General features: G+C 27.5%; 2 protein-coding genes across 3 annotated transcripts in view; one reads left to right on the top strand and one right to left on the bottom strand.

Moving 5' to 3' along the window:
• The window catches only part of Zip48C (Zinc/iron regulated transporter-related protein 48C), a 46,320-nt gene that overhangs the window by 30,740 nt on the left and 5,580 nt on the right, over window positions 1-10,000 (bottom strand). For both annotated transcript variants that reach the window (XM_035865171.2, XM_085660234.1), the window contains exons 3-4: window positions 9,379-9,530; window positions 8,777-8,862 (exon numbers count right to left, since the gene is read on the bottom strand). In XM_035865171.2, the coding sequence (XP_035721064.1) occupies window positions 8,777-8,862; window positions 9,379-9,530 (238 nt within the window). The remainder of the gene's footprint in view (window positions 1-8,776; window positions 8,863-9,378; window positions 9,531-10,000) is intronic.
• LOC118441150 (speckle-type POZ protein B-like) lies at window positions 4,504-7,414 on the top strand. Its single transcript, XM_085660298.1, has 2 exons — window positions 4,504-6,616; window positions 7,073-7,414. The coding sequence occupies exon 1, from the start codon at window positions 4,701-4,703 to the stop codon at window positions 5,709-5,711; it is 1,011 nt and encodes a 336-aa protein (XP_085516424.1). The 5' UTR covers window positions 4,504-4,700; the 3' UTR covers window positions 5,712-6,616; window positions 7,073-7,414.

Below are 10,000 nucleotides of genomic sequence, written 5' to 3'. Positions count from 1 at the left end.
CATTCATACAATTTAAATAGTTTTCATTTTATGTCAAATACTTGTAATGAACGCGTTTTTCTTTTTCTTTTCATTTTTTCTTTAATATATATATTAAAAATAATTCCGTGCTACTTGAGTTGCACTATATCTTTTTTTTTTTTTTTGCTTTAAACATGTTCAATTCGTACGTATTGCGAACGTTCGTTTTAATTTGCATTTATAATAAGGAATAAATCGATGAACGATCGTATATTATTTTAAGGTGAGTCGAATCGACGAAAAGGGTAGGGATTGGTTAGGTAGAAGGGAGGGGGAAGGTGGAACGAGAGAGAGAGAGAGAGAGAGGGATCTCTTTTCATACATTTCCTTTTTCCTCTCTTATTTTCTTTATTTTTTCTTCTTCTTCTTCTTCTTCTTCTTCTTCTTCTTCTTCTTCTTCTCTCAAGATTTTATAAATTTTGAACGCCGCGGGGACGCACATACACATGGCATCGCCAATCATTTGACGTTTTAACGGCAAAGGTGCCGACATTCCCAGATTACCAAGTTGGAGAACAGGAAAAGATAACGCGAGCCTCTCTTTAATTATAATATTAATTGCCTGCTTTCTCATTCTTTCGCCCGGTACGATTGCCCTTGGCGCGAATTATCATCGACGATACAAAAATCTCCACTGAGATAACCGAAATTTTTTGTCACGCGAAAACAGAAAAGAAAAAAGAAAAAGAAAAACAATAGAAAGGAAAAGAAAAAACAACAAAAAGAAAAAAAAAACAAGAAAAAAAAAAGAAAACAGAAAGAAAGGAAAGAAGAGAAAAAAAAGAAAGAAGAATATAAGGAACAAATTATTTGGACAAATGAAATCGTTTCGGCATGATAGAGAGAGGAAGACAAAGAAAAAGAGAGAGAGAGAGAGAGAGAGAGAGAGAGAAACAAAAAAGGAATTACATTCGTCAAAACGTTATTGACTTCCGTGCAGTGTGGACTAAGTTAGGAAATAACGAAAATATCAAAGTTTCGATGTGTTTCTTTTCTATTTTTTTTTTTTTTTTTTTTTGTTTTTTTTTTCAATCGTACGATATGTCGGAAAATAATTCGACAAGTATTTCACTTTCTACAATCATTTAAAAATGATATAAAATATCAAGCACATGTGACAAAATATTCGTTTCAATTTGAAAATAATAGAAGTTCCAAAAGGTTCCAAAGTCCTCATTTCCTTTTAAATGAGTGTAAACAATCGTGTTACATAGATATAGAACAATTGTACGAGAAAACAAAATTTCGTTTAATATGTGAGACCAAAGGGAATAATAATTGTATAGAACCTGAGCTTCAAAAAATAACGATATTAGAAAATGGGATTAAAAAATCCGAGACTTTTATCAATTTACCAAGTATAAATGGTTTGTTATGGGTCGAATGTTTTGTAAATTTCGTATTCTCGTATTCGTATGACATTGAATTTATCATCAAGCATTGGAAAATAATCGAGAGTTTCGAGAATGTAATTGATGAAAAAATGAATCTGTACGAACACATAGAGAAAGTATACAAAGAGAAGACATTTTCCGATATAAAAATAAATGTCAGGAATAAGGATTTCTTGGCACATAAAATCATACTCTCACAGTCTTGTACTAGCAACTATGATCCAGGAAAATAATGATAACGTCATTTACATCAAGGATATTAATCTTGCGTTATTAGAAATTTTATTAACATTTTTTTTATACCGGTCAAACCGGCGAAATCAAAATAAACGTAAATAACAAAAATTTCCTTTTGGATTTAATAATAGCGCAGCGGACAAATATGAAATGGAAACTAATGAAAAATGAATTGGCAAAGATAGTGATAAAATATTTAGAGTTTGATAACGTTATAGAAATATTATTTGTTCCCGAAAAGTGTAACATACCGAAGTTAAAAAACGAAAGTATATCCTTTATAATAAAAAATGGGAAAAGTGTTCAAGATACGAAATCATTTAAAAATATGATAAAAACAAATTTGACGATGACAGCAAATATAGTAAAACTTATAATAATACATATGCAAAATAATATTATGATTCGTTTATTTTATAATTAACGATGTTAAATCATAAATTATATCAATATTCCTTTTCATATAAATCCAATATGAGCTATTAGAATATCCTCATTTGTTCGTTTAAAATCTGATAAAATTATTTTATATAAAATCGATATGATGTAACAAAAGCCCCATAAGATAATACGAATAAAAGATATTTTTGTAAGATCGAATAATAAAAAGAAATTTCCTATTTCCAATACCAAAGTGAAATAATTGATATTAATTAAATAACGATACAGCGATTTACGATAATATAATCGAATATCTCGATAGAATCTAAATTTTTTTTTAGTAAATTATTGATACTTTAGACCAAGGGATAGAGCCAATTGGAAGGATCATGAGCAACAGGTTAATCCTAATTGTAAGAAAGAAAATAATTTTATTATTTGATATCGTTGTGCTTTGTGAAGTGCAAAGCTCTTTTTCTTTTTTTTTTTTTCTGTTTATTTTTATTATCCAATCATCGATCGGATTTTTAAGAATAACCATCAATCAGTGAATTTAAATTAATAAAAGAATGGATTGATTGATCGTTGATAAAAATGAACGTATATAATTCGCGACGATTAAGAAGTTGACCGTCTCTGTTTTAGATCATCGAACGTCATGTAAAATTATAATCAAATATTTTAAGGAGTGATCTCAGCTAATAGAGTGATAATTAAATGTCGATCGTAACGTTTACACTAAGAGAATCTACGATTAATCTGCGAAGGAAATGTAGTTCTTTTTTTTTTCCTTTTTTTTTTTTTTTTTTTTTTTTCGAAGTAGCAAAACTCGTGAGATCGCGTGACTTCGATTGATCATTTTCTCGTAGAACGAAAAGGTATATACGATATCATCATGATCGCTGGTAGCAGTAGACCAAGTGCGAGGAAGAAGTTAGAAAGATAAGCTGCGTGAAGAAAGAAGAAAAGAAGGTGGAAGAGGAGAAGGGAGAAGAGACTGGAATGGTATGCGCGGCGCCTAGGACTCTTTGGATTCCAGGGCCACACGTGCCCTCCCGTCCCTTTCTTTAACCCCTGGTCGACTGTACGAGTCCGATCCGGCGGCAATAAACTCTGCCTGCGACTCTACCACACTCGACCACCATGGAACTCATTCATGGAGACCTCCTACCACGATAATCTTACACGAGGACAGCTTTCAAGTCGATTCACATTGTCGCCATCTAACGTTTGAACGAGGAACTACGATGAGAATATACTCTCTAGGAATTAAATCGTTCGATGGTAAAGGAGATTTCTTCGGTTTTGCTTATCCAATATACATATCTGGGATATACGAGTAACATGTATCGACCGAAATCGATCGCTATATTATCAACAGTTACAATGGGGGAAAAAAAAAAACTAAGTAATCCGAGCAAAAATAATCAAAAATGAAAAAGTAACTAGATTAATTACGTGGACAAATGGATTAAAAAAAAAAAAAAAAAAAAAAAAAAAAAATCACATTCATTGTTATACGTATTCTTTATTTTAAATCATAGATTATACGATCCTGTTAAGGTACATCTATAATGATAAAAACAAATCAACAAGTACTGATCATATATATGAAATTAATAGATATGATAATTCTCTTTGAATAAGATTATGTGAATCTTATAAAAGTTTTTTTTTTTTTTTTTTTTTTTTTTTTTTTTTAACTACTCTGAGCAAAATTGTCATATAGAATTAAAAGAAACGTACGTTAGTATACAATTTCATTTAGTAAATGAAACCAATGGAAATAATAGATTCCATTGAGACGAACATTAATAAAATAATAATATTATAAAATGGAATTAAATTGTACAAATATTTAATATTTTTTCGATGTTCAAGTAATTTGTCGTGAGGTGAATGAATATATTCAAAAGATTGATAAACAATAGAATTCATATGAAATTGAATTTATCATCGAGCATCGAAAGATAATAAAAAGTTTCAAGAATATAATTGACGAATGAATCAATTTGATATTTTTTGCACGATGAAATATACGTGAAAATAATGAAAAAAAAAATTATTCACATCAAGGAAATCGTTTCTAAGGTAATCGAAATTTTTTTATATTTTAAATATCCTTATATCGGCTAAAACAACGATCGAAATTGATAGATAGAATACGAATAAAGGATATTTTAAATATTGGTTAAGAACTATATACAGTTAAAATTATTTACTGTTGGCAAAACTGACAATGGAATTAATCGTCGATTGAAATTAATCGAAGTTGGTTAAAATGAATTATTTCAACGCGCAATGCGATGCATTAATATACTAAGATTATATATGGACGTAAATAGGGATAAATCATGAACTATAAAAATATAAGATATGTTTGTGATATTAAAGTATCGTACACGTAGCGCCATCTAATAAGCTATACTTTTAAATTATATTATGAGTCGGTATATCATACATAACATTTTGTTCAATGTTACGTTATCAATTATTGTCGTTATTATTACGACGTAGATATCTGGTTAGAATCTTTCTGATAGATTCGATAAAATTAATAAGACATAGAAGAAGAAAGAAACATTGATAGAAGAAAAAACATTGATCACGTTTGATAAGGTAAAAAAAAAAAAAGTACCAAAGTGTTCGTAATTTTAATTGTAAAATATGTCGACGGATGATACGAATTGTCCAAAACCCACTACATATATTCAACAAGATATATCATTTGATGATATGGTGACAAGTTATATCTGTAATGTACGTCCATTAAAAGCTTTGATTTCTCAAAGGCATTTCAAAACTCCAGTGTTTCATTTGAATACATACGTAACAGCGTGCCAAATAGGTATGCGATGGGAGAATACGAAGGCATTATTTCGTATAATTTGTGAATTGGAAGTTATTAATCCACCAGTGTTTCGAAAAATAGTAATTAAACGGAACTCCTTGGTGTTAAAAGATACTTTCATAAATAGTGAAGAAATGCCAGAATATTTTAAATGGTCTGTATGTTACCTACCCAATGATTTAAAGGAAGATGATGCCTTTGAAGTTCATTTTACCATTGAACATAATGTTCCTGTAGTCAGAAGGAATACGATGAATAGTTCTGTCGATATAACTCCAACAAAATTAGAGCTTTACGAACGTTTAAAAATGATGTACCATGCAAAGCCATGTACAGACATTAAAATAAGTGTCGGTGATAAGGAATTTTTAGCACATAAGTCGATACTCTTTAGGAGTCCTGTATTTGCGGCTATGTTCTCTCACAAAATGTTAGAAAATAATGAAAATCGTATTGACATCAAGGATGTGAATCCTAATGCCTTTGAAATTTTATTGAAATTTCTTTATCTCGGAGAAGTCGATGAAATCAAGATGACTGAATCTACGAACAATTTGATTTTTGATTTAATGGAAGTGGCAAATATTTATCAGATAGAAGATTTGAAAATCAAATTGGCCGACATAATAGAAAAATATGTAAACATTTCCAATGCTGTAGATTATCTCATTTTAGCCGACAAATATAATGTACCGAGTTTAAAGAAAACAATCATGTTATTTATAAAAACGAATAGTAAGAACATTAAAGAAACTAAATCATTTAAAGATATGATGCAAAAGCATCAGGGATTAATGGCAGAAATGCTTTGTTATTTCATAAATTAATAGCCATGCATAATTCAATATGTCATTTTATTTCTTTAAAATTTAATTCGACTCTTATGTATATATTCGTATATAATGTAAAAATTCATAACCTATATTAAAAAAATATTTTTAAATATTCTATAATAAAAAATGAAGTAATATCTTTTTCCCGAAATTGATGTAATATCTATAACGATCCCGACGATCGACATCGATATATATTTTGTTATTAATTTATGTGAAAATTTTTTACGAAATCGATATTACCGATCGTACTTATTACCGATCATTGACGTTCATGTGAAAAATACGTACAGATGGCACCGTAATCGAAAAGAAATATTAGAGACCTCTGTGAATAGAATTGATAACTAAATTTTCAACAACTTAATCGGAACGTGTGACTTTTGATTGTTACTCGCGTATCGTGAGACAATGGTGAACAAATACGATCCTTTTTTGATAAATCAAATGTTTTTAGAAAATAAAGAAAGAAAAAAAATCTACGTATCCACGATCTTCCGAAAATAAATTAAATCTCTGCTTCGACAACAATTCGATCATTCATAAAAATCTTTAATTCGCACTTCTTTTTTATTTTAATTCGTTCGTACACGACGCACGCTACGATAAGAAATATATACGAAGAATTAAATCGTATAAAATCGATATATATTCAGAATGAGATGATATGTATGTATATATATATATATATATACATAATAAAAATAATAATTTGTCCATACGAGAAACTTATACGATGATACCACGGATTGATCTTTCATTCATTTAACTATCGAGATTATATTTTTGAACGGGAGATGATCTATGAAAAAAAAAAAGAAAAAAAAAAGAAAAACCAATCCTTTCATAGCCGACAAACATCAAGATAAATGCCATTGGCAACGTAAAAGCTCAAATAGGTACGTCACTTTCCCTATCTATGAACGAAAGATAATTAAATAAAAAACAAGAAAAAAAGAAGAAACAAAAAAAGAAACAGGAAAAAAAAGCAAAGGAATGAAATTTTGCAAACTGCGTGGTATATTTTTCAATCGTTCACAATCAGAAAATGATTTATCATGGAAGAGAGTATTTGCAGAGATTACTGACGTTTTCTATATATATATATATACATATATATATATATAACTTGTATAGGAAACTTTTAACAAAATATTTTCCAGTATATAAATATTATTGCAAATTCCTTTTGAATATTTATCGTTATTGGAAATGATTTTTTTTTCTTTTTTTTTTTCTTTCTTTTGTTTTCTTTTTCTTTTTTCTTTTTTTTTTTTTTTTTTTTTTTTTTTTTTTTAATCGAAAAAACCCAATGCATTTTTTCTTTCTCTAATTGCATTCGTCTTCTTTCAAAGGACTGAGAGACTAACGTGGGCTTCATTGACATCACATTTAACCTATGGGATCTTATAATCGATCAAATAGAAACGATTGATTCCACTAAGAAACATACGTATATATTCGCTCTTTATGCTTTTATTAAAATATTATTAGCCCAAAGAGATACGAACGCAATATATGCGGAGGTGCAATCAACGTCACGATATTTATAATATTATAAATTTTCGAACTTTCTATTGATCCTGACAGGAAGAGAGATAAAGAGAGAGAAAGAGAGAGAGAGAGAGAGAGAAAGATATATATATATACCTTCTTTTCAATATTAATAAACTTATCGATCATGTAACATTAATTTGTCAAAGACATGCACATCCATTTTCAGTATTATTGAAATTTTCTTGAAGAATTGCAAAAAGTGACCTGATAAACGAATGAATGAGAAAAGTTTTTCAATACGTTTAATAAATATCTACAGGGTCGAATTTACTATAAGATGCATTACTTTGTCCATACATACATACATATATATATATATATATATATATGTGTATGTAAAAAAAGCGTATAAATTCAAATTAATTTAATAATTAGACCTGCTCTTTTGAGACCTTGTAATAATGTTGCTCTTATTATTATAATCATCAAAAATGTATATGCTATCCTGGATACGTAAAAAAAAAAAAAAAAAAAAAAAAAAAAAAAAAAAAATTCTGCGAACACTTAATGATTAATATATCATCATTATTATTATTATTATTATTATTATTATTATTATTATTATTATTATTATTATTATTATTATTATTATTATTATTATTATTTTCTACCGACGATTAATTAATGTATACGTGTAATTTAACTTACATATTTCTCTCTCTCTCTCTCTCTCTCTCTCTCTCCTTATATATATATATATATATATATATATTCAACCATTGAGATATCTCATATCAGAGATTAATAGCAGAAAAACAATTTTACGTGAGAGAGCGAATTGCAAAACAAATAATATATAGAACACGATATCAAAAATTTCTTTGTCTTTTAATTTCTTTCAGATTGAATCAGGCTAAATTAAGAAAAACAAAAATGTAATTTAATATGAAAAAGGAACAATTGCTTTTTAACTAACGTTCAGAAACTTTTACGGCTTATATCGTATAAATAATCTCAGATAAGAATTTAGTTTCTTATTAGATAAATATCAATATTAAATATATGATGATGAGATTAATATTCATCGATAATTAATATTAATTAATATAAATTCTTTCAAATAGAAAATTTGTTGTTAAAAGAAACCTTTGTTAAATATAACAAATACAATTTTCATTCTCTTATTACGTCAAATTTAATGTAATTTTAGAATTAAATTTTTTTTGTACTTTTAATTAATTGTATACCTTTTGTTTCTTTTCAAGCTATATATAATTAATTATTATATATAGCTGAATTTATTGTGTTCCGTGCAATATGTGTATAAAAGGTAAATACTGTTAAAAAGAATTTTATTATCTTCATATAGAACAAATTATTCAACCAGAAAAAAAACAAGAAAAAAAAAGAAAGCTTAAAAAAATTAAAATAAAAAGAAAAAAAGAAAGAAAGAAAGCAAAGAAATTATTACATATCAAAAGTATATACACTCGTACATATAAACTAGATGTTATCCTATATAATTGGATATGAAATTAATTTTTTTTGCATATATCTCTTACCTTGCATTTTCAAAAGTAGCTGATGCACTGCTTCCTATCGCTCCGAAACCAACACCAACGGCAAGGCCTTCGGGTATATTGTGCACCTAAGCAAAGAAAGATTATTATTATGACATTATTAGAAGATACATTACTTTTTCTCAAGTATCAACGTAAATAGATAAGATAAATTGACAGAAGAATAATTTGAAAAGTAATTTAACTATTGGATTGAAATACCCATAAGTAATGTCGAAATTTTTTAACAATATATATTCATATAAATGAAAACATTTTTTCACATAATAATATATACATATAATATTAAATAATAGAATAAAATTTTAAGAATAAAATAAATGTCATATAATATAATATATTTGAATGAATAAAAATTTTTCTATTTGAAAATATTTATTGTTTTGCATCTGAATAAATAATAACACGGGGATAGATTTTTTTTTTTTTTTTTTTTTTTTTTTTTTTTTTTTTTTTTTTATAATAAACAGCATTATTTTTTTTTTCCCATATTGAAAATTCAAGGATTACATGTTTCCTCAATTCGATAAATATTTACGTTTGTAAGTAAATAAAAAAAAAAAAATATACACATATCAACCTACCGTAATAGCCACAACCAATAACAATATTCTCCTCCATTGATTATTCTTAACTTCGTTACTAGGATCTTCGTAAACCGTACTCATCTCGACCGATTCCGATGGCCTATGTACATTGGCAACTTGTCTTCTTCTTGCATTTTGTTCGTAAAATCCTGAAAAAGATCGATATAATGGTATTGCATTACGATGTTTCTTAATTCAAAGCCTCAGTTTCGTTTCAATAAGTTTCCCGTTAGATCGTGGAAGCAAATACAGCCGTACAGCATGCAAAAGTATTATTGTTATTTTTATTGGCTGCTATAGGGCCAATAATAATTTTATCAATAATCGAATCTATTATCTTTTCTCTTTCATTTTTTTTTCTGTTTTTTTTTTACTTTTTTTTTCTTTTTTTCTTTTTTCTTTTTTTTTTTCTTTTTTTGAGTTTTTATACATTAGTTCATTTAGCATCAGGCAGGACGGAGAGAAATATTCTTTACAAAATTATTGGTACCACTCGGCAGAGATTCGAAGAGAAAGAATTGAAATATTTACGTTTAGTTCAATTTTTCTCATCCTTTTCTTTCTTTTTTCTTTCGTTTCTTTTTTTTTTTTTCTTTTTTTTGATTTTCTTTTCTTTTTC

Source organism: Vespa mandarinia, chromosome 11 (genome assembly GCF_050613455.1).
Source record: "Vespa mandarinia isolate Hongniang chromosome 11, ASM5061345v1, whole genome shotgun sequence".
Classification (NCBI taxonomy): Eukaryota; Metazoa; Arthropoda; class Insecta; order Hymenoptera; family Vespidae; genus Vespa; species Vespa mandarinia.
This window is presented reverse-complemented; position numbering and strand designations above follow the sequence as displayed.

Coding starts and splice junctions, on each gene's coding strand:
- LOC118441150 (XM_085660298.1), top strand. CDS start 4,701: ATGTCGACGGATGATACGAATTGTCCAAAACCCACTACATATATTCAA.